Source organism: Anguilla anguilla, chromosome 3, assembly GCF_013347855.1.
Source record: "Anguilla anguilla isolate fAngAng1 chromosome 3, fAngAng1.pri, whole genome shotgun sequence".
NCBI classification, from domain to species: Eukaryota; Metazoa; Chordata; class Actinopteri; order Anguilliformes; family Anguillidae; genus Anguilla; species Anguilla anguilla.
This window is the reverse complement of record NC_049203.1, coordinates 6,208,231-6,231,839: the sequence shown is the minus strand read 5'-3', so window position 1 is coordinate 6,231,839 and position 23,609 is coordinate 6,208,231. Positions and strand designations below refer to the sequence as shown.

General features: G+C 44.8%; 1 protein-coding gene across 4 annotated transcripts; it reads left to right on the top strand.

The window, feature by feature from the left end:
- The first annotated feature begins 4,487 nt into the window (after positions 1-4,487).
- gal3st3 (galactose-3-O-sulfotransferase 3) lies at positions 4,488-20,837 on the top strand. Of its 4 annotated transcripts, none has more exons than XM_035408523.1 (3): positions 4,488-4,853; positions 18,431-18,517; positions 19,497-20,837. In XM_035408523.1, the coding sequence occupies exons 2-3, from the start codon at positions 18,435-18,437 to the stop codon at positions 20,764-20,766; spliced, it is 1,353 nt and encodes a 450-aa protein (XP_035264414.1). In that variant the 5' UTR covers positions 4,488-4,853; positions 18,431-18,434; the 3' UTR covers positions 20,767-20,837. The 4 variants fall into 4 exon arrangements, with proteins under 4 accessions (XP_035264414.1, XP_035264412.1, XP_035264415.1 ...); XM_035408521.1 differs by having other exon boundaries at positions 19,461-20,837; XM_035408524.1 differs by lacking the exon at positions 4,488-4,853 and adding an exon at positions 4,874-5,718.
- The last annotated feature ends 2,772 nt before the right edge of the window (positions 20,838-23,609 follow it).

Genomic DNA, 23,609 nt, shown 5'->3' with positions numbered 1-23,609 from the left:
CTGCCACCTTCCGGAATGGGTCGGTCCCTACAGCAGGGTTTTTCAAAGAGACACTGTCATGGATTTGTGCAAAAACCATAATACGGACCGCAGTAATGATTCCCGGTAACGTTTGCAAAGGTCTGTGCACCCCATTGCCGTTTTGCAAATGTACACATTCGTGCATCACATATCATCATTAGGGACTTATAGTTTAATATTGCTATAAATTATTTTCCACGGTGGAAGTCATTTGAAAGATCATAGGCTACTTGAGTTTCCAAGCACTACTAAAAACCACAGTTGACAGCCAAATAAATCGGGATAAAATGTAATTCACTTGAAAACGTGAAGGGGTAAAAATAACCGTGGGACAACCTGTGGCCTGATTTATGAAACTGATTAAGTGGATTAAGGTAATGGGAACCAGGCGTAATATCTAAATGTCGGCGAATAAAAGCTAATGATGAAATATTAATATTAACAGTAACAAAACAAGTTGGAAAATGAATGTGTAAATGAAATGCTTTTCATGATTAAATTATTAATCTCAATCATATTATTGCACAGTATTGATCTAGCAAAGTGCTGTGTCTGACTGTTTCTAATATGCACTCACTGTGAGTCTGGGATAAATCTATTCCACTAAAATAGTGTTCCATAGTGTAATCTGCAGAGATTATATACTATTATTCAACACGAGACAGCATTGCTGTTCGTATTTCTGAGAACACTGGCGTGTTATTTGATTCAGAAAACCCCCTTTGAGAGATGGGACTATGACCAGTCTCGAAAGCAAGATTACAGTTATTAATATCAATAATCATATTGCATTCCCCATATGGACACTCAAACATTTGGCCTGTGAATCCGCATATTTGGGGCAGATCTGCCCAACCTGTCGGGGGATTACAGGCTTCATTTGACAGCAGATCTAAGCTGATCATGACCGAGTTCAGTGACTGACTGGATGGGTCATAGAGCTCGGGAAAAATGTGTGTGTGTGGGGGTGTGTGAGTATGTGTGTGTGTGTGTGTGTGGAGGGGGTGTTTGTGAATATTGCGCTTATGTGTATATGTTTGCAGGTGTGGTGTGAGTGCGTGTGTGTGTGTTTGCAGATGGGGTGTGTGTGTGCATGTGTGTGCGTGTGCAGATTGGGTGTGTGTGTGTGTGTGTGCGCGTGCAGGTTGGGTGTGTGTGTGCGTATGTATGTGCATGTGTCTGTGCTGGTGCAGTGTGAGTGTTTGTGTGTCTGTGTGTGTCTGGTTCTGCGTGAATGTGTGTGTGTGGGGATGAATATGTGTGGAAGGGCTCTGGGTGGTCAGTACTGCAGAAGAGTGGAATTTGTGTTGAGTCAGTGGGGCAGAAGGTGAGTATGGGGCGGGGTTAGAGAGCAAAAGGAGGAGGAGTCTGACTGCTTTGGAATGGGAGGCAAAACGACATATATAATAGCAGTTATTCATGGGAAGTCTTCGAGGAAACACAAGGAGGGTATAGGGGAAGGGTTATCGGTAAGTAGATCAAATTTTGGGGCCCAGTGCTTGACTTTTCATCCGTGATCAGTGCAACTAAGCATACCTTCTTTTTAAGATACCTTCTTTTTCTGTTCTGATTTGTTCTGCTCAGTATTCAGTCGCACAGGTGTGCGGTCCTGACATTACAGTGAGGCCGTGGACCGATACAGCTGAAGAACCCCGGCTGTCTAACACAGCAGCATAGACATGCTGTGCTTGAGGTACATGTGTTTACCTATAGGCAGAAAGGCAGGACAAGGGGGTAGTGTGATATAGGGAAACCCACATTATTTTCCCAACTCTTTCCTCCTTGGTCTCCAATCCACCCCAATGTACTTCCAGTCAGTGAAATTTTAACCACAGCATGTGTTTTTTTTTTTCTTTCTTGTGTGTTCGACATACTTTCTCAAAGTATGAGACATGCAGCGGTCAAGCTCTGTTGGCCTTGCCGCTAATCCTAAACTCAGAGAGCCATTCGATCCAGTTGGAATGGGGTTTCAGGCTCAGAACCCTTTCCTGACTAGGACCGGCACACAAGCCGGGCAATAGATCGCTGTTGCTAGGAAACAGAAGAGGAAGGAAAGAGGGAGGAGCCTGTTGTAGCCAATCGTGACAATGGCAGTCCTCTTTGAGGCAGAAGGCTCTAAATTCAATATATTCAGCTCTCACCTTTAAGGGCTCAAGTGCACCACACCAACTGCAGAAGCCTTGAATGGAAAAATGGAATGGGACAAAACAACATTTCAGTATCATTCAGGATGGGAATTTCACATCAGTCCATTCAATGTACACAATAAAATGAAAATTAATAATCTGGGGCAGAAAGAATCAGTACCGAAAATATTTTCAGTCTAATTACCACAGTGTGTCTTGACATGAACTAGACCTTGAGATTCAGTTTGAATAGCTTTTATTTTTTAGTGTGTCATGTTATGTAACCCATCAGATGCAACTCCTGCTCCTCTTCGTCCATTCACATGTTTGCTCTTTTCTTCTCCACAAAGCCAATGCCGGAGTCCAGGTGACGAGAAATTAAATAAATGACAGACCACAGCATGGATGTGTTTTCCACTTCGATTTGCTTTTCAGGGCAGTGCAGGAGGTCAGGTAGCACTTTCCAGCCCCATCTTTGTGTATTTATGTATTTTCTGTCTATGGTTGGCTAAGGGACCGGACACAGTGGCCTCAGATATACCATATAACCAAAAGTATCTGGACAACCCCTTGGTTTGGGGCTGTTGTTCATTGTTTGGGCTAGGCCCCTTATATCTAGTGTTGTTATAGCAAAGGGCGGAACAGCTCCATATCAAGGCCCATCATTTTGGGTGAGATGTTGGATGGCAGGTGTCCACATACTTTCGGCCATGTAATGTGTCTCACATTCCTATCGTTTACTCTGATTGCACCAACAAATCACGCTCCAAAGGCTCAGCTATTGGGAATAATACTGGTAACCTGGCGGATAAGGAAGGAAACCTCTTCAGCAGTTCCTAAGGCATCAGCTGCAGCGGAGCTCTGTAAAAAGGAACGAAATGGTTTTAGCTACACACAGAATCTGGCACCTGTCCACCGTAAAAACAAATATATCCCCCCTAAAAAAAAACAACAGTGAAAGGACTGGCAGAAATTTTGCCAGTCAAAAACCATTTAACGAAGGCAAAAACTGCATAAATCCTGTTTTTTAATTGTATAAATCCTATTATTTTATGGGATAGCCATTAAATAATGAGTTTGTGTCATTATTATATATTATTGTACATTAAATCCTGTAAGGTTTTTTACAAACATTTTACAGTAAAAATACTTTTTTTTTTTTTTTTACATAGTTCTGGGTTCACTTAGGTGTTCATTTTTTTTTTTTACTACTACAGTGCATTCATTTATGTGTATGTGTGAATCCAATTATTTGTGTCATTTCAAGTTCCTGAGCAAGGCTGTAGGGAATATGTTCAGGGACAGCTCTCTTTAGTATCATCCTGGCTAAGGGCCCACTGAATAAATAAATAAATAGATAAATAGATACAGGGAGAGGTGTTACATTTAAACAGTAGGTGTGGTGGGGGATGTTTGAGCTGTAAAAACTGCTTCGTCGTGAGGACTGATCTTAAGGCATAAAGCACAGGATGAACCATCTTTAGTTTCGGTCATAGCTGGGTGTGTTATGTTGGGCGTGCAGTAGTGATTGTTACTAGGTTACATTTCACTTTTCTTCAATCCATTAAAAAAAATAATAATAATAATTTTTAAAAAAACGTTTCCCTCTGGAAATATTTACATTAATATATGGAAACAGAAATGTAGGTTAATGTGTGCTATCTCAGTGAAATAAGCGTATTTGATTAAAACCTTTTAAGTAGTTCTAATCACTATTTTAAACAAATATGAAATATGACTTATGTATTGTTGTTTAAACTATGCATGTACTACACATTCTGGCAAGAGTGACGATCGATGGCAGAGGAAAATCATTTAAAATTGGACAGTTTGGTCCTATGTCATACGCAGTAGGCTGTTGTTTGGAATGGGTTGGTGAGGAATATGCTCTGTATCGCCCCAGGATTATGCAGCTGAAAATACAACCTTAACCGTCAAATGTCTGTATGACATGTCGCATATTGGGATATAGATAGATTGGGATATAGATGCATGCATGCATTTTGCCGAAATACTGTTTGTAAGGGCAATTGCGCTATTAATCGAACGAAGGTTAAGCAAGACACCTATACATCCCTATAGGTCAGTTGTGGCTGCAATATGGCGCAAGCCTATCTGTAGAATGACCCAACCAACGCGTTGATAATAAAAACAGGCTATGTTTCACAAGTATTTATGCGTCTTAAACATACGGTATATAAGCCTATGCCGTCACTTCTCAGCAAGAGTGATTATGTCACAGGGCTTCTCGCTGTTCTCAACCAGAGTTCTGAACGTATTTGAATCAAGATGTGCGTGTGCACGGGCGCGCATGCGGGCTTATGTGTGTGCGTGTGTGTCTGTATACATGTGCGCGTGAGCGCGCCTCCGTGAGCATCGGCAATTTGAAGCAAAGCGGTTTGGAGCGACTTGACCGACTTGCTTGCGCACGAGGTGTCTCATCGCGAGGATGTTGATGGCAGTTCCGATCTCGCGACTGCGACAGTGGTGGCACCGAATCGCCGACAGAAATATTGCTTAGAAGAAACGATGCATTCTCGCGCTACTGCCATTTTCCCCGAATATTCTGCCTTATTTGTGAATCAATAATTTACCAGGAGGAACAGGGTCCCACACAGCCTGAAGCAGGTGAGAGGGACGGAGCCTATAGCCATAAAGAAGAATAGCCAAAGCCACCCTCTCTTTCTCAGTTGTGAAGTGACAAAGGTGAGAATTAACGTTAATGTTACATGTCATTTCCTTGCATCCACCAGAATTTCGCAAGCTAACTATATTTGAAGTGATACGTGATTCTTATCTAGGGCATACTGTAGATTTAGCCATTGCAATACACTGGCTTGCCGGGGGTATGTTGCAATTGAATTATTTTAGCCATAAACCTTATTTGAAAATGTAACCGGCACATCACCTTGTAAGTGTTAATCGCTCAATAAGTAAAATGCAGATAGCCTATTTAAGACAACGATAAAAAAGCTGCGTGCATTTTATTTATCAGAAATAAAACCCTCTATTAGACCGTCTAATCCCGGTTTATGCCCGTTTTCGCCGTTTGATCGTGAAATTCCAGTGGTTTGACTGATAAGGGTAGCCTACTTGTGAACCAGAGTTGCAGTTCAGGCACAGTTTTAGGCTTCTTGCCCACTATGCGTATTTTTGATTCGATTCTTCCCTGTCTGGGATCCTGTCATTATACCGCTACTTTTGTTGAGAACAGATTTATCTCTAGGAATTACCTAAATACTGACCTGACAGTCCACTCATTACACGGTAGCATGACAAATAAGCGAACCTAAAATGAGTAATTACACGGCATTGTTTTAGTAGTTTAGTTCTGGGGAATGTTGAGTGTACTATACTTGGTATGGGACAGTTGCTCAAAATCCAGATTTTCTTTCTTTTTTGTTGTCCTCATAATGTCATTTTTCTCTGTTCTATATGACCTACACATTGCTTACATTCACAACTATAAATATCCACATATTAATATTGTGGAGGGAGATATCCGTATCCGTGATATGTTAATATTCTTGGGACCCTCTACACAGCCTCCACCACCTCAGTATTTTTTATGGTTTGTGTTCTTGTTTAAGTGAAAATTTTAATACATACTATTTTAGTACTAATTTCTGAATGTCAGGGCTGCCCTGATCTACCATCCTCTTGGTTTTCATTCAATCCTTAATGAAGCACACCAAAATTTAATTTGGCACACCTGCTAATTAGTAGAATCAGGTGTGCTAAATTGGAGTTGAAATGAAAATCTACAGATAGGTTTGCCAGATGTCCAGGAATAGGGTTGGACAGCTCTGATGTAAGTACACAAAAAAAAAAAAAACTACATTGGATAAACCTATTTCTTACACCTACGTTGTTTAGGTTTTCTCAACTGAAAATGTTTAGTTCCATTTAAAATAACCTAAATATTTCAGTTGAGAAAACCTAAAAGTATAGGTGTAACAAATTGAGGTACAAATTTTAGGTTTATCCACGGAAACATTTTTTTCCCGTGGTAGACAGACTGCCTGTGTACAGTGTAATTGCTGTTGAAGTGTTTACCCGATTGTTAGAGAGCACTTTTCTGAGAACTTCCAGGCTACACTCAAACTGAATGGACATATCGAACTTAATGCAATTTAACAGTGTGACCAGATAATTACCCAGCATGGTGTCGTACAACGCATAACACTGAGGGGCAGGTTAGCACTTGTCAAGTGATGATAAAGACAGCCTCGGAGACAATGTATTCACAAAGGGAAAGATGAAAAAATATGCTGAAAAGATGGTGAAAATCTCAAAAACGCTTTGTTCATCTTTTCAGCACACTTTCTTGTGGCTGTTCTGGCTGGCCGTTTCTCCACTAGTAACAATTGGCGGTCAAGCCCCATTGCATTACATTAGTTTTTTTTGTGTCTTAATCAGTACCTTTTTCTCGGACAACTTGCACAGATTGCATTTTTGCACACGCGGCTGAAATGAATCACAGGTTAGGTTAAGTGTCCTGCTAAAGGACATCGCCAAAAGCCTTGCCTGGGATTTGACCCCGCAACCCCCCCCTGGACACTAGCCATAAACACTACCCCGCTTGGCCGCGTTAGCACCGCTGAGGATGAAACTGCGACGGACAAATTGTCTGAGAACCGTCCAGGATTCGGTATTTATGGGCGGCTGTGGTACCTGCTGAGACAGGTCAGTGGGAATTAAGTGGCGATTTTGTGTTTTCACTGTGGTTCGATCCCCACGGCCGGAAACCGATTCGACACAGAGAGGACGGATAATATAAGGATGAGTAACAGAGACTATACAGCCTGTTAGCGGAACCTGTTATGTAAATCACACAAAGGTTAGCACAGATTAATGGCTGCCTCTCTGTTTTGCTTGGATTTCTCATTTACATTTATCCACAATAAATGTGGATAAATGGGGGGGGGGGGGTATTTCACTCAAAGCACAAAATCAGTGTAGGCTTGTTTAGTAATTAATTGAAGGCTTTTTTAAAAACAATCCTTCACAAATAAAAAAATTCACTTAATCTGTTTTACCACCTTTATTACACAGTGGAGTGATTTTGTGTTATTAAATTGATATAAGGCTTAAGATAGGCTATTGCATCCTTTCTATGGGTTAAATGGCCTTCTGTTTGTTTTAGCCTGAAATGTGATGTGTACCAAAATGGTACCAAACTTAATTTTTTTCTCTGCACTTTAAGTGAATAACCCCTTGGCAGACTTGGGTATAGACTCTAGGTATAGGTGCAGTCTACGCAACTGATTTTTGTCAACAGACATCTTGAGTCTATAGCCATTTGCATCAGACCTGGGTTTTGGATTCAAATACTTTTCTACACTTTACTGGTCTTGTCTGGTGTATTGGAACCAATGAAATACTCTCAAAAAGTACAAACCCCGCCTTCTGGTCACATTGGCTGGCTCAATTACACCAGGCAAGATCAATAGTGCACAGAAGAATATTTGAATCCAAAACAAATACATATTTGACCCAGGTCTGATGCAAATGGCTATAGACTCAAGATGTCTGTTGACAAAAATCAGTCATTATTATTTCTCTTTTATGTAAGCTGTCCACCAGATTTCACCCTCGCAGCTTCTGTGTTTTAATACAGTCATATTTCCCTGATGAAAAACCTTAAAAATTGTATAGCTTCGCCAAACAACATAAAGTTGACGTAGCACTTAGCAGGATAATGGTGGCTGCTCAACAAAACTTACTGCCACATTTACTAACGTTCACGTCGAGAATTGCTGTAAATAATAAAATGTAAAAAACTGAGAGTGGATTAAGTGCGCCTCACAAATATAATTAGATGGGGCTGCTCAGGCAGAGGTTTCGTAACAGGCTTCTAGTCGCTCTCAATTATGAGCAGGGGAGACATAACACCCCATTTTACGAAATGACACATTCAGATACCGACCCTCATGTATATTCTCACGAATAATAATTGCATTGATAATAGTGAGTAATCGTTTTTTTTTTTTTTTTTTTTTTTTTTTTTTCACACAGGACAGGTATTTTATACAGACAGTAATGCTTCATTGCATTGCCATCGCCGGTTGCTTGCTTTCTGAGAAGTGTCGCTGTATTTTTCTCTTTGCCTGTTTTCTATCCCTTCAATTATTATGCTTATTGGTGTGGATCAAATGACTAAATTTCCCCCAACCATTGCATTTTGACTTTGTCAGATCATCCTGGTCCTGGAGCATGTGGCGTGGTGGTATTGGTGTGCCTTTAAGGTTGAAAAATTCACTGGATCTTAATTCCAAGCGAGTGAACACAGAAACCTGATTGTGTAACAATTGTGTAACAATTGTGTACTTTAGATCTACACAGCAAAAAATGTAAAGAGCACGATCAGCCGACGGAGTACGTCCAACTCTAACAGAGTACATGTTTTGACACTGTTAGTGTTGATTTAACACTGCCAGAGTTGATTTAGCACCAGTAATGTTGCTGTGTACATTGACGTTCAGTGTGCGAGAGCTAAATGACGCGGTTAAGTAACGGCTGTCAGAGACGTGATGTAAGCAGTTGCGATCGAACCCCACAAGTTGGTAACTCTTTGAGAATCGGCTCCCGGGACGATGCCGTCAGCACTTGGCCACACATCGAGTTTTCAGAATCCCGCAATCTGTGCAGGAAAGGCTCCTCGCAGCGTCCTCGGAGGATCGAACCCGCTCCTGACGGATTTTCTGCCAGCCGAACGTTCCGGAACGCTCTCCCTGTTAGCACACAGAGCGCAAAGCCCCGGGGCTAGCCTTCGACATCGGCGCAGCTGGGAGGGACTGGGTCTTGTGGGGGGGGGGGGGGCGGGGGGGGCGCTTTTTTGCGCAAAATCCCACCAGGCTCCCTTTTGATGCAAACAGCCGAGCACAGACATGCCTCACCCAGGCCCCTGAAGACCTGCATTCTACCATCCCGTTCTTCAGGGAAAGGCCTCACGCTTGATTGCCTGTGTGTTTTATCATGCCGTCTTTTTAATGTGTACTGTAGATGTACTCAGCGGACGACGGTCAGCGGGGACCGTACACAAATCAGGCGTAATTGCACTGCAACGAAGATGCATCGCAGGAAATAGGAAAAACTGGGAAATAATAAGAATTCCCAGCCAGGAAAGCAGTGGGAAGAAAAAAAAACCCCCATTGGGAAGAACCCAATTACACAGGGAGAGCCCATTCTCCTCTGGCTGGCCCAGTGCGAGCTAGTTAAAGTTATGCTAAATGTTATTAGGGATGTAATGAGGAGTCTTCTGGGCATGCAATGATGCTAATCATAGTGGCTGGGCAGATTGTAGCCTGGGGTGAAGACACACAACCCTCCCAGTGTCGAATCCCTTACTGTTGAAGTATAGTTTCATTTATTCATGAAACCTCAACATTCATGGAAAAAAAAATGCCCACCCAGGACTGCCTGACACGATTTTGCCATGACCCAAATGTTACTTGATTAGGCAGCGGATGTCGACAGGCAGCCCCTTCTGCAAGGCATTGTGGGCCGTCCCGCGGGGCCCCAGGGCCCTGACAGGCTGCTCCCCCCCCGCGACAGAGCGGGTGACTCTTTCCCGCTGACGCGGCACCCGTGAGCCTCTCCTGAGAGCGACCGCCCCGTTAATTAATCTCTCTTAGAGCGAGCCGCGCTTTCGGGACACCGCCATCACCGCCGCCGTCGCCGCCGCCGCTGGGGCTTCCCTTCCGTCCGCGGAGATTCGCTGTGTCATCGCCTCCGCTTAGGCACGCGTCGTTCCAGACGTGAGAATGGGCTCACGGGTCCTCTGTGGCGAGACAGCACGGGGTGCTTCCGAACAAGCCCCGCCCGTTTGCTTACATTTACTGTTGCGTTTAGACCCTTGCTACCAGTTGCTCTTGTTCAGGATGATTGCATAAGCGCATACGCTAAGGCAAAGGGTATTTCTGGCACCTGGAGCAGCTTCAAAGAGTCCAGCTTCAAAGGGGGAGTGGCCTAGCTCTGAACTGGTGGAATTTAGTGCAACACTAACTGTAACCCTGTAACATAAAAAATCGTAGGGACTCACATACGCACCTAGTGGCACATTTACTTCATCATGGACTTAAGGCACTAGAAATATCGGGCCTGCAAACAGACACTAACTGGACATCAAACATCAAACCCAGGAGGACTTAAAACTTTTCTTTCCCAAGGGGCCCTCATAAGGGGCAACTAGGGAAAGAAAGATTTTTTCCCTAACCTAACCTTGTCCCTTCTCTTTGGAACTAGGCCACGCCTCTTTGGAACTAGGCCCCTCCCATTTGGAGCAGCTCCAGGCACCAGAAGTACATACTTGGCATTAAAGGCTCAGGCAACAGTCAGATCTTTAGGTTTAAGAAAAGGACCGAGATGGGAGTTGACCATTTTCTGCTGTGGCCTGCTGAACGTCGAGTTCCTTTTCGGTCCAGCAGAGGGGGTAAGAGTTCCTCTGCGACTCTTTAACACAGCAGGACCACCCATGTAGTGACTTAACACCCCGTGTCATTCTGTGTGAGACCAAAAGAGCAAGCTGGGTACCCTGTCAAGGTTCTGAACTCCTGCTGCAATCTGCTCCAATAACACATATAAAATCAATCGCATTATATATTTATATTTGAACCCTATATACGCTGAGGAAATTACTGGAGTGTTCGAAAATTAAGGCGTGATGTATAATTGTTTTGTGTTGCTTGGCTGTGCGTGAAAGTTCAGTTCCTTTTGGCGATTCCATACCTTATGTTGCAGCATGTTATCATGAACTTGGTTCCGCTGGCGAAGCAATTTTTCTCTAGTCAGGTTCGAACCAGGGCCGACCAAACCATTCGTATTCAGTTCAGTGTGGAATTCCTATACCTAAGGCCCCTGTTGCCTAATTACCTGGTCACTGTGTCACAGCTTTTGACAATGATGCTCTGTTGGAGATTCTAACCGTTCTAACCAAGGCCTAAATAGCTCCTATGCAGACTTTAATGGACACACAGCAAAAAAATGTGTCTTAACAAGTGTTTTAGTCCTGCAATGAGCCTTAAAATCTTATTCTTTTCTCTCAAGCAGAAAATATCATCTTGTTTTCAGTTACATTCTGCTTGTCAAGTGCAATTGTATTTCCTCACTGGCAAATCTCGAAAATGAGCCAAACTGTCTCACCTCACTGGCAGCCTTCTTGCCTTATTCAGCGAGAAAGCAATAGAAACAAGATTTCATGTCAAAATATAAGACTAAAGTACTTGTTCAGATTTGACTCATTTTTTTTGGTCTCTGCAAGCGCATAACAATAGCCTTCGAATCAAAGCAAATGTACACGAGTGTGTTCTCCGAGTGCATTAAGCCACCATGTAATTTTCACCGGTGACTGATGGTAAAGGAGCGTTGGGGAAGTGTTGTGCGCTAACAGTTAAGAATCTGGCTCATAATTACACAGCTGCGGGTCTCTGTGCCTTGGTGGAGCCACTGTTGTCGTTCACTTGAATAAGGTACTTATCTTGAATTGCTTTAGGGAATATCCCGCTGTTTCGTACGTACTCTGAAAGCAAAGTTGGCCTCGGTAAGACAGCCTGCCAAGCAAACAAATGACAGTTTAAGTGTGGTGTATGTTTACCATCGTGAAAGTGTGCATGTGTGTCAGCATACGTGCTTGTATGCATTATTGTGTTTAAGTTTGCGTGTGCTTGTGTGTGTGTGTGTGTCTGAATATGCGTGTGTGTCTGTGTGTGGGTGAGGGACTTTGAGGACTTCTACTGGAGGTCTTCCTAGCCACCGCAGAAGAACGGTAAGGGTCAGCCTCCCGTTGCTTAGCAACCAGCACATCCTCCTGGATGTGACGCAAACAGGCCAAAAAGCCTGATTCAGGGTGACCTCCATTCAGCTCTGCTACATGTGGCTTATACTGGTCACAAGCTCCCCCCTTCCACCCCCTGAGTCTGCCCAGATGGCGAGTGGATTTAGCTTGGGGGCAGAGCGGGATATTGGGGGTGAAGGCCACTCTTGATTTGGCCCTTGGGCCCTCAGGACATACGCGTCTCTTGGTGAGTGCAGTTGCTTGTGAACAGTTTCTAAAAAATTAAGCAGGGAGCGTACAGTTCTGCATTTAGGTATGAACGCTTTATAAAGTAGTAACACCAGGCTTATAAAGGTGTTATGTATACTTTTTGAAGCCGTTGTGATGTCACACCTTTGTGATGTCACAGCTAATGCATTGTTAATTGTAGCCATGCATTGTGAACTGCAAGTTTACTGTGTGGTGGCAGGCCATCAACGAACAGAACAACTGCTTTCATGTAAAAAGAAACGCATAATAAGTATGTACCACCCGTACCGCTAGCCATCTTGTAATTTCTAGTCTTAATTCGCATGTAGTATGTTCTCCAGGAGGGTTATATGTCAACTGTGCACAGGGCACTGTGTAATCATGAGCAAGCCCAACATGAAGAAGGTGGTTATACATTAATTGTTTGTTTTTCAGTTACTTTATGCAGGAATATGATGTTTTAAAAAGTGTTCTGTGAAGGGGCCAGTGGAGAGGGTTCGCAGATTTTTTGTAAATTCTGGGTCGGGGGAAAAAATACAACACATTTGTGGATTCCTTTGAAGACAATGGTTGCAGGTATCCTTACAAGTGTAATCTGCAATTCATATCCTTTATTTATAAGTCTGAACCTAATTTTCTTTTCCGCCACATTGGTCAGAATTATAAAGCCACCCCATTAGTGCAGCATCCAATGTTATTTCAGGCTTAGAGCAGCCATCTTGACCTGCAGAGTGGGTGTAATCAGCCAGCAATTATTTTCACATTAGTGCCCCCCCCCCCCCCACCACCTTCCAAATGAGCTGGACAGACATTGTGCTTTGCTTTTTAAAAAAATATATTATTTCGCATTTATTGTAATTAGTTATTATATTTGTAATGCTTTCCTAAGCAGCTTTTATACCCAGCTTCTTTTTTTTCCTCTAGCAATTTTGCCCAGTTCTTTGCCCTGCTGCTTCTTGTCCCTCTGTGGTCTCCCAGCCCAGCTGTGCATGAGGTGACTGTCCTTTCATGTGCCCTTTCATCTCATACATACAGGTAGACTGCAAGCACCCAATCAGCCAGAGCGGTTGCTTTTTAACCCTTTGAAGAATATGGGTTTTTTTTTTCTTTTTTCCCCCTAAATGTCAAAGGCCAGTGTTCTAGAGCTCTGTTGCTTTCTGTTGCGAGTAGTGATTGTTACATCAGTGATAGAATGTTGTCTTACACCTTAGAAGCCCAGTTCAGATCGAAGATTTGCGATGTGACGAGCTGCAACTCATTACAGCATTCTAAAACTTGCCACGCTGCTGCCACTCCTCTTGGCAATATTCCAAAAACGTCTCAAATTTTTGGCTTGAAGGGTTAATGCTGAGACACATGAACAAACCTGCGTTCCCTTCTGGGGCGACACTATGGCCAGAGTGCTTTGGCAGCGCCTGGGTGGCCATTTTGTTTTTTTGTGTTTTTGCCGTTTTTCTCAGGCATTTAAATGCGGCCTTGTGTATTGAATGAGATAGGCCAAAGTGGGCAAGCGAGACAGGCAGGCTGAATTCCTTCAGGTCTCACACTCTGAAACCAAACACTGCAGTCATGATATTCAATGTGATTCCACAGAAACATCACTTAACCCAGGAGCTACGTTGTACAACACACACATACGCACAGGCACACACAGACACACAACACTCATATATACACACACACACACACACACACAACACTCATATATACACACACACACACACACACACACACACACACACACAACACTTATATACACACACACACACACACACACAGCCACACACACAAATAGACACAGACACACTCACACAGAGAGAGGCACACTCACACATACACACACACACACACACGCAGATTGTGAAGGCCGCTACACTAAATCATAACCTCGTGGGATTCCAGTTTCGGCTCCCTCCGCTGTCTCATTGTCACGTGGATCGAAAGGAAATCCAACCTGGCCAGTTTAATTAAAGAGAGGCCCTGTCTTCCGTGTCTGGGGTCTAGGGCAGGACAGGGTCTCGCTGACAGAGAGCCACTTTAATCCCCTTCTTATTAACTCTCAATAACACCTGATCCCTCTGTGTGCTGGGTTCTGCGTTCAGAACCACAACTCCAGTTACAGCAAATATAAAATGTGCTGCTGGTGTCTGTTTTCTTATTCACATTCAGGAGTGATATTGGGCTGTTCCTTAAAAAAAAAATATGTTTGGATTTTTTTTTTTTGCTTTTACATTGCAAGGAGTCCCAGACAGTAAGATGTAATGTAACTCTACTATTTCCTGACCTGTGACAGTGCAGTTGAATCTCTTATTATTAATTTGGGTGAACCAGTCATTTGAGATATAACAGTGCCCCCCACAGGTGTATATGGGACCACCTGCTATGAACAGCCTGCTTGTCCTGTCACTCTGTGAAAGACTGAACAGCTGCACCAGAGGGTTGCGAGTTCAGATCCCGCAGTAGGTAATCACTGTTAAATGTGCTTGAGTGGAGCCATTTACCTCCAAAGAGTGCCTGTAACCCTCTTAACCCTATGAAAAGTCAGTGTTTTTTGTAAAGTTCTTTTCAAAATGCTAAGCCAATGTTCTAGAACTCCGTTCACCAGTAATGATTGTTACATCAGCATTAGAATGTTCAGTTAAGAACATTCTAATCCCGCATTTGTGATCTTACACCTTAAAGGGTTAATGATCAGACCGTGATTCTATAAAGGCTTTTTTTTTTACCATACAGCAACACGGTTTCACGTTTTTTGAGGTTGCACATCAACAACACCTTTATTCAGCTTTCATCCTATTGTCACTGTTGACCACCAGGGTCCTACCGTGGAGGGAACGCTGGACAAAAGTTAAACGAAAGCTTTTACCCCAAGTGAAGGCCTTTCACAGCAGGTAGTGCGATTGTGCCTGATTTCTAGGTGTCAGGTAACGCAAAAAACAGTCTACCTGGTTCCTCGCTTTCCCCTGCACAGAAAGCCAGTGGTTGTGTCTTACAGTAATCAGGTTTTTAATCAAGCCAGGTGAGCCCATGAGAGGTGGAGCCTTGGCTGTTTAATGTTCTGTTAAATGCTGCTTTTTTTGGGTTTTCTCAGGTAATAAGGAGCTGTTCCAGAGCTTTCTATCGCAGAAAGGGGGGAGCGTCCAATGCAAAGGTTTGGGGACCGTGTTTGTCATTACCGCTCTGTATTCATATTAGAACTGAAGTTAAACTGAATGGTGCTTAAGACAGAGGCTCACCATCACAAGCCACTGATCGCACTCATTACAACCTGTTGCTCTGCGGTACTGTGTGTTTGCACTGAAGGTGGGGGAAGTTCAATTGCAGCAAAACCTAAGCGGACATTTTTTGTGGAAACCTGCTATTAGAACGTTCCATTCCAAAAGTTCTACACGGGTCGCCTTTTTTTAACCTCAAACATTGGATGGTGCTCATTATCGACATGGAACGTGCTGAAAAAAGTTTGTATAGAATATACTATCAAGATCAGAAAATACATTTCCACGCTTGACAATATATTGGGGAATTCACAAATTAATTCTGTTCTCAGATTTTGATTTTGTATGTATTGTATGTATATGTATGTATATTGTATATATATTGTATATGTATCCATTTTTGTAAGGTGTTTTCTTTTGTTAAAATATAGATAGGTGTAGATATAATAGATGGCCATAGAAACATTTTGCTGCAAACTAATTTTGTTAAACACTATCATAGTAAATATAAACTAGACTGGTTTTTATTGGGGTGCACCATAGCTCTGGTGCTTAAGGGTAAACTGAGTGACTGTGGTGGTCCCCTTTGTGTTTGGATTGTAGTGACTGGGTCCTTGCATTACTGACAAGGCTGGACAGACTCAATTAACTGCTATTTTATGGCACTTTCAGGAGGCATTACCAGTTGAAAAAAACTTTGGGCTGGTTTCACGGACACAGAGAAAGCTTAGCCATGGGCTAAACTGAGTTTTATATAAAGAATCTCTATTCAAAACTGAATTTAGTCTAGGACTAGGCTTAAACTGGCCCTTGATCTCAGTGTAGCCACAGGCCCCAGGATCTGCGCTCTCAAAAAGAATGTGTGAAACATCCCTAACACGCCTTTTTGTGTTCCTACTTTTGTGTTACAAATATGCAGTTCATCTGTTACGAAGGGACACTTTTAAACATAGACAGTGTTGAAAGTAACACAAAATGTGTTGTCGTTGTCTAGGCATGAAGGTGTGTTTAAAAAAAATGGCACGTTGTGTGCTGTTCTTCACACATCTGTTTGGGGAGTGTATAGACACGTCCTGCTCGTGCCAACTGGTGAAGAGTCTCATGGGGCCCAGACCAGGGATCTCAAACGCAAATCCTGGGGGGGCCATGGTGTCTGCTGGTTTTTTTGATGTGTTCCTGCTCTTACGCGCTCAAGTTAAGTCACTGATTGGCCGAAGAGTCTGCACACCTGGATTCCAAGGCCTAAACTGGCTTCTGACTGACGGAAAAAGGAAGTTCTTCCTTCCTAATTCTTCCTCATAGCACAGGACTCCGAGCTGATTCTGGCACTGCGTCGGCGCGGTTGATAATTCAGCTACATTCAGGAACCGCTATATCAGGCCTAGCCTGGGGGCATACGATAGAAACCCTTCCATTCAGGTGATGACATAGACTGCAAGACGTCGGTACGGCAAGCAGCGTGTGGCCCAGCTTTTGTACCCCTTCCTGTGCATATTGTAGTGCCAGGTGAGCTGCTTATCTGTGGCTTGTTTGCTATCTGATATTTAGTTATATATACGGCTCTCTCCTGGATATGGGCACAGCAACCAAAACTCCGGACCACTTCTGTACTGCCATTCTACGTCGGCCACAGCGCAGTGGTAGCTGTGATTCATTACTGAGAGTGGGTGCACACATTTTGGACGACATGTGCGCGGGTCTGCACCCTCCCAAATATATGGAAGATTCTGTGGACTGCGTGAAGGAATGTGGAGTTGTGAATGAATGAATTAATGAAACATTAAATTTGTATGGTTGTGATTTGGCACTCCATATTAGGAGCGAAGTACATGCAATACATCCATGCACCCAGTCAGTTAAATTGAGCTGCTCTTCCTGGTACCATACTCAGATAATATGCAAATGCATGCAGACATTGGCTGTGAAATCTGAAATCTGGACAGCGCTTCACCTCGGCTGAGTCAGTCCGTTAGTCACATTTAGAGCATGACGCTCATACTCAGTAACGTGTTCAGTGTTAATTTACCTCTGACAGAATTTGAAGGTGCTCTGTGAGAGTGAAATGAGTCGATTTAACACAGAGCATCACGCTGTGTACGTCTCAGTTCTCAGTGAAGGAAGCAGCTCCAAACATGGTAGCATCTCTCAGTGTGTGTGCAGCTCCTGCAGTTACAATGCCTGACCAATAGAGGCCAGCAAAGCAGACAGCCAAGATGAACAGTGCTGGTGTGAGTTTGCTTTATTCAAAATATTGAATACATATTGAATACATTCTGTATTTCTGCTGAGTTTGTAATGGAGGGCCTTAACATACCTCTAAGCAGTGCTGCCAAACGTTGTTCTTGGAGATCTACCATGCTGTAGGCTTTCATTTTAAACCCTAATTTGGCACACATGATTCCACTAATTAGCAGCTCAACGAGACCTCTAGCTCAGGCATCTCAAACTCAAAGTCCCAGCATCCTTTAGCCAAGGCAATGACTTAAATTAAGCACTTAAGAGCAGGAACACATCAAAAGCCAGCAGACGCTGTGGCACTCCAGGATTTGAGTTTGAAATCCCCCGCTCGAGCTGTTGAATGAGGTGTGAAGTGTTAAGGTTGAATGGAAAACCTACAGGACGGTCGATCTCCAGGAACAGGGTTCGGGCAGCCCTGCTCTAAAAGGGACAGCTCACTTTTAGTGAAAGAGTGTTAGCGAGAGGGAGACATGAGCAGTTTGTACCAACAGTGTACAAATGATGAAACCCTTAATGTGTGCATTTGGCTGGTATATTTCATATCTAAAGAAAAACACACACACACACACACACACAAACACACACGCACATACACGCACATATACACAAACACATCCGAGTCCGTCTGGAGTGTGTGCATTACTTCTTCATTATTTCTTCATGCATTACTTCTGTCTCACTCCCTTCATACTTCTCCCTTCTCTCCTCCTTTCTCCCATCCCTCTCTCCCTGTGTCTCTGTCCTTTTCTCTCTCTCCCTCTCTCTCTCTCTCCTCCTCGCGCTTTCTCTCTCTCTCTCCCACACAGAGCCATGTCCCAGAAGAAGTTCTTCCTGGTTCTGCTGGTGATCAGTAGCGTCAGCCTCTTGTTGCACCACGGAGGACACTTCAGCTGGTAGGACCCTGCCCTGCCCCTGCCCACCATTTGTCCACTTTTTCTGGGAAAAGATGATAATAATAATAATAATAATAATAATAATAATAATAATAATAGCAACAACAGTAATAATAATAACAACAGTAATAATAATAATAATAATAACTTTATTTGTAGACTTTGTACATAAGATGCACCACAAAAGTGCTTAACAGAACATAACTGAAACAAATATGTTGTGAATCTACTGCCAAGGTAACTGTGTAAGAAAGCAGTTGACTTCTCCCCGGTGTTATGGAGTTCACTGCGGCTTTTTGGGGACAATAGTACATAATTAGAGAGAACTGAAATATTCTTGACTTTTCTTTCCGCAAAACACAGAAGCTTCGAACGACACTGGCAGGAAAACAAAATTATGTGAGAACTGCTAAAAAAAAAAAGAAAGTGTGAATGCCGAACGATCTACTGCAGGACACACTGTGGGAGCCGAGTAAAGCCAGATTCTGTGTCTTTTCAAAGCTGTAGTCACAACTCATTAATTCGTATCCGTCAAAGTCTTTCTGCTTCCTTGTTGTCTTTTTCATTTTCTCACTCCTTTTCCTTTCTCTCTTTCTCTCAGTCTCCTGTCTCGCTTTCCTCCCTCTCTCGTTATCTCTCTCCACAATTCCACTTGACTAGCAAATACTAATTAAGAGTACAATTTCAAATCGGCTTCAAAATGACAAAATGCGTACACGCTGAACGTTGTTAAAGTATATTCTAAAAAAGACAATGACAAAGGTCACGGTAAAACAAATACGTCTACATCACGACTATATTAAGAGCAATGTAATGTAGATTAAGCAGTCTATAATGATTCTGTGTTCGTTGTTCTTATGTAATGTATTTTCTCTCTGAAAAGTAGACCATAAATAGTGTTTGTTTCTCATTTGGCTCACTGGGTGTCTCCGTTGCGTTTCAGCACCTCTGTTTGTGGTTCTCTGTGCCCCTGGTGTAGGACCATAAAGGCCTTCCTGGGCTGCCCCTCCCTGCGGCCCCTCCCCTCATCGGGGCTGAAGGCCAAGCATACCAGCGTCGCCTTCCTGAAGACGCACAAGACGGCCAGCACCACCGTGCAGAACATCCTGTTCCGCTTCGCCGAGCGCCACAACCTGACGGTGGCGCTGCCGGTGCAGGCGTGCGCCCACCAGTTCTGCTACCCGCGCCCCTTCAGCGCCCGCTTCGTGCACCCGCACACCGTGCCCGCCCGCGTGGTCGCCAGCCACATGCGCCTCAACGCCAGCGAGCTGCGCCGCGTCGTGCCCGCCGACGCCGTCTACGTCACCATCCTGCGCGAGCCGGCCGCCATGTTCGAGTCGCTCTTCAGCTACTACAACCAGCACTGCCTCAGCTTCCGCCGCGTGCCCAACGGCTCCCTGGAGGCCTTCCTGGACGACCCCTGGCGCTACTACCGCCCGGAGGAGAAGGACTCCATGTACGCCCGCAACACGCTGACCTTCGACCTGGGCGGGGAGAAGGACCGCCCCCCCGCGGACGCGGCCTACGTGGCGGCGCTGGTCGGGGAGGTGGAGCGGGTCTTCTCCCTGGTGATGATCGCCGAGCACTTCGACGAGTCGCTGGTGCTCCTGCGCCACCTGCTGTCCTGGGACCTGGAGGACGTCCTGTACGTCAAGCTGAACATGCGCAGCCCCGGGTCCCGCCGCAGCCTGGGCGCCGGCCTGCCCGCCCGCATCCGGGCCTGGAACGCGCTGGACGCCCAGCTGTACGACCACTTCAACGCCTCCCTGTGGCGGCGCCTGGCGGGCCTGGGCGCGGCCTGCGTGGGGCGGGAGGTGCGGCTCCTTCGCCGGGCCCGGGACAGGCTGGTGCGCGGCTGTTTCGGCGGGCGGCTGCCCCAGCTGCGCCCCGCCACCCAGATCCGCAACAAGGAGCTGCGGCCCTGGCAGCCCAGCGCCCGGGTGGACATCGTGGGCTACGACCTGCCCCACAACGGCTCGCGCCCGGCGGGGCCGTCCCAGGACGTGTGCCTGAAGCTCATCATGCCCGAGGTGCAGTACTCCCAGCGCCTGCTGCGCATCCAGTCCCTGCGCTACCGCAGGGGCTACCCAAAGCGGCTGCCCCCGCCCCTTCGCCCCACGCTGGCCCGCCGCCGCCTGCACGTGGGGTCCTTCCGGGACTTCCTGGGCCCCGCCCTCAACCAGCGGCCCGCGGGGTCGCAGACCCGGGCCGGGAGGGGCGGCCGATTCTCACGCCGGCAGCTGTCGTAGGGCCGAATCTCCATGGCAACAGGCTGGGATGGGCTGTCTGGCCCCGCCCTGACGCAACGTCGCCCTTCCTGTCCCCCGCCCCCCGCCCCCCCGCCCCCCCGCCCCCCCCGGACATGGCATAGAGCACGTTGCGCAGTGCTCTGGTTCCTTCAGTGTCTTTGTGGAGGGGGGGAGGGGCCCAAAATGGTGTCTGGAGTCAGGTGTCCCTGCTGACCACACAACACCCCCCCCCCCCCCCCCCATCCCCGCCTCCTCCAGATGGAAGCCAGTCCTGTTCGAGCCGATGCCTCAGTGACGCTCCTTGTATCAGCTTCCTGTCTTTCCCAGATGGCTCATGAGGATCTCAGGGGGGTGTTTACAGGAAGTGAGATGTGGGCTAGACCTAGAGAAAAAAAACAGATGCCCCCCCCCTTCCAAGGCCCTGATACATAGGGCTGAGGTCCTGTTGGAACAGTAGCTCAGGATGCTCTCTGAGTGCCATTACCCCCCCCCCCCCCTCCCCCGACTCTGACTGGTCAAAACATTATTCTGACCTATCCCCCTCCTTCCCTCTCCCCAACAGTAGCGTGCTGTCCGCCATTTTTTATTTGAATGGCTCCATGTGGACAGTGCCACTCAAAAGCACAATGCATGTTCTGGCTGAACAGTGTCACAGAACTTGAACCACCAACATTGTATTGGGAAGGATTTGGGGGCGGGACGGGGCCTGTGCTGACTGCTAAAAAGCCTGCTTGCGGCTTGCTGTCGTTTAAGTTCAGAGGCTTAAGCTCCTTCGCAAGCTTGCCGTTAGCCGCTGCAAAGCGAAATCCCTGTCAGTTTAGCCTTCCCAATGTCCTGTATGAACTGCTACAGTATTTAGGTATTTAAACATTCGATGAAGTTGCTCCGTTGGAATCGCAGGGCAAATTATAACTGATTTTCTGCAGAGTACCTGTCCTGCGCTCTTCTATCATACCAGCGCTAATGCTTAAATGCCAAAATAGCTATGAACAACATCCAGGGGGACAAGAATTTGCTAGACCACACGCCCCCTTGCCAAAAAATAAAAACGAAAAAAATCGACCACAACAAAAAAAAACAGATGTCCGCGAAATCAACAATCTCATGCTTCCTTATGGTTTTGTAGACCCATTTCTTATTATGTAAATGTCCGGTTTTTTTAACCCCCGCACCGTTCTTAACTAGCTGAGAAGAAAACCGCGAGGACAATCGCGCGTATGACCGCGAGGCAGCTGCTGACTGCGTGAGTTCGCAGTCACGTTGCATTTCTTAAGCTGTGAAAAGAGAGCGACCAGGCAGAGTCTCCCACGCAGTTGACATGGCAACGAGCAGCAAGGTAATTCGTTCGTTTCTGTTATACTTTTCGGTTGTTTTTTTTTTTTTTTTAATGTATCATTCTCATTGCTGTATTTTACACAGTTGTGGTTCGTAGCACACTGATGGTGTGTGCGCCTTTGTGTGTGTGTGTGCGTGTGTGCACACGCGTCTGTATGCCTGCACGTGTGTGTGTGCGTGTGTATGTTGTTGGTGCTTGCCTAGAATGTGTGTAAGGGTTATTATAAAACACGTTGTTTGTTAACAACTCAGATTTGGAAAATAATCTTAAATCTTGTATTTGTGGCAAAACAGAAAAATACGTACTTGCACTTTGAACAGGGACACTAATGGCAGTTGGTGATGAATAAATACATTTGATTGTAAGCTGAATGTACATTAATTTAGCACATTTTTTAAAATTTGAAGACTGCCAGATGGTGAACAGCCCTTGAAATCTTCTACAGCACTTGTATTAAGCTGGTGCTTTGGGTGGTTGAGCTTGGTAAACAATGGTGTTGGGCAAAAAGACCTTACCATAATACTGATGGGTTTTTACAGCGCTACTGTTTGATCACGTGACCTCCAGCATATTTCAGTCTGTCCAGGTGAGACTTAAAGATTTTTAAAAGTTTGTTAAAAAGTTCTGTGCAATAAAATCCACCATGGACTGGGAAGAAAAAAACTGTGTGCTTGCACTTTTCTTTTCAACACCTGATTACACCACCTGCCTGCGCTGAACTTGACATGTATCTAAATTTGTTCTTCTCATAATTATAAGGGTCTCCAGCTTTTACTGGCATTAAAAATTCTCTGACATAATTTCCTGGAGAATGGTAATAATCATTTCTGAGATGTTCCTTCCTTTTAATGTGATATTTTTTGAATTCATAAAGCTCCTGAAATGTTCATCAAATTAAGGAGCAGCCAATTTTTTCTTTTTGCCAAATTTTGTTTTTGATGCTTTCCTTAAAGGAAAAGGTCTTGCTCGTGACTCGTCTGCCTGCTTGTGCAAATCAACCATAAAATATTCTGTCAAGATTTTAACACGTTTGTGACCTGCTTTAAAGCAAAACGTTTTCCCCCTTTAATTTCCTGAAATGAAACGGGGAAAATGAATATGTATGAACCAGTTTTCTTTGTGTTTTTGTGTTATTGTAGTTGCCATGGAGAGTACTGTAGCTCATCTCCCTGACTCTTGCTGCAGGCAGTTAATGTGGAACAAGGTCATTGTTAAAAAAAAAAAAAATTCTTTTTTTTTTTCGCTGGGCTTAATAAATTCTGTTAATTAAAAGGAAACAAGACAGACACTGCCCTCAGCAGACCAGGTCACTTCGTGTTTTAAAAAAGCCTCCCCCCACGGAAAAAGCAGCGTTAGGCACTAGAAAATAATGACACGTATAATGAAGGTGCCATCTAAGCGCGTACTAGTATGAACAACTGCCACCTATAATGTAGTTGGTTTTGTTAATGTATTTGAAAATGTATTCTCTTTCTAGAATATAGTGTATACATAAAAGTACATACTC

Coding starts and splice junctions, on each gene's coding strand:
- gal3st3 (XM_035408521.1), top strand. CDS start 18,435: ATGTCCCAGAAGAAGTTCTTCCTGGTTCTGCTGGTGATCAGTAGCGTC. Junction 18,518..19,460: donor CACGGAGGACACTTCAGCTG/GTAGGACCCTGC, acceptor GTTGCGTTTCAG/CACCTCTGTTTGTGGTTCTC.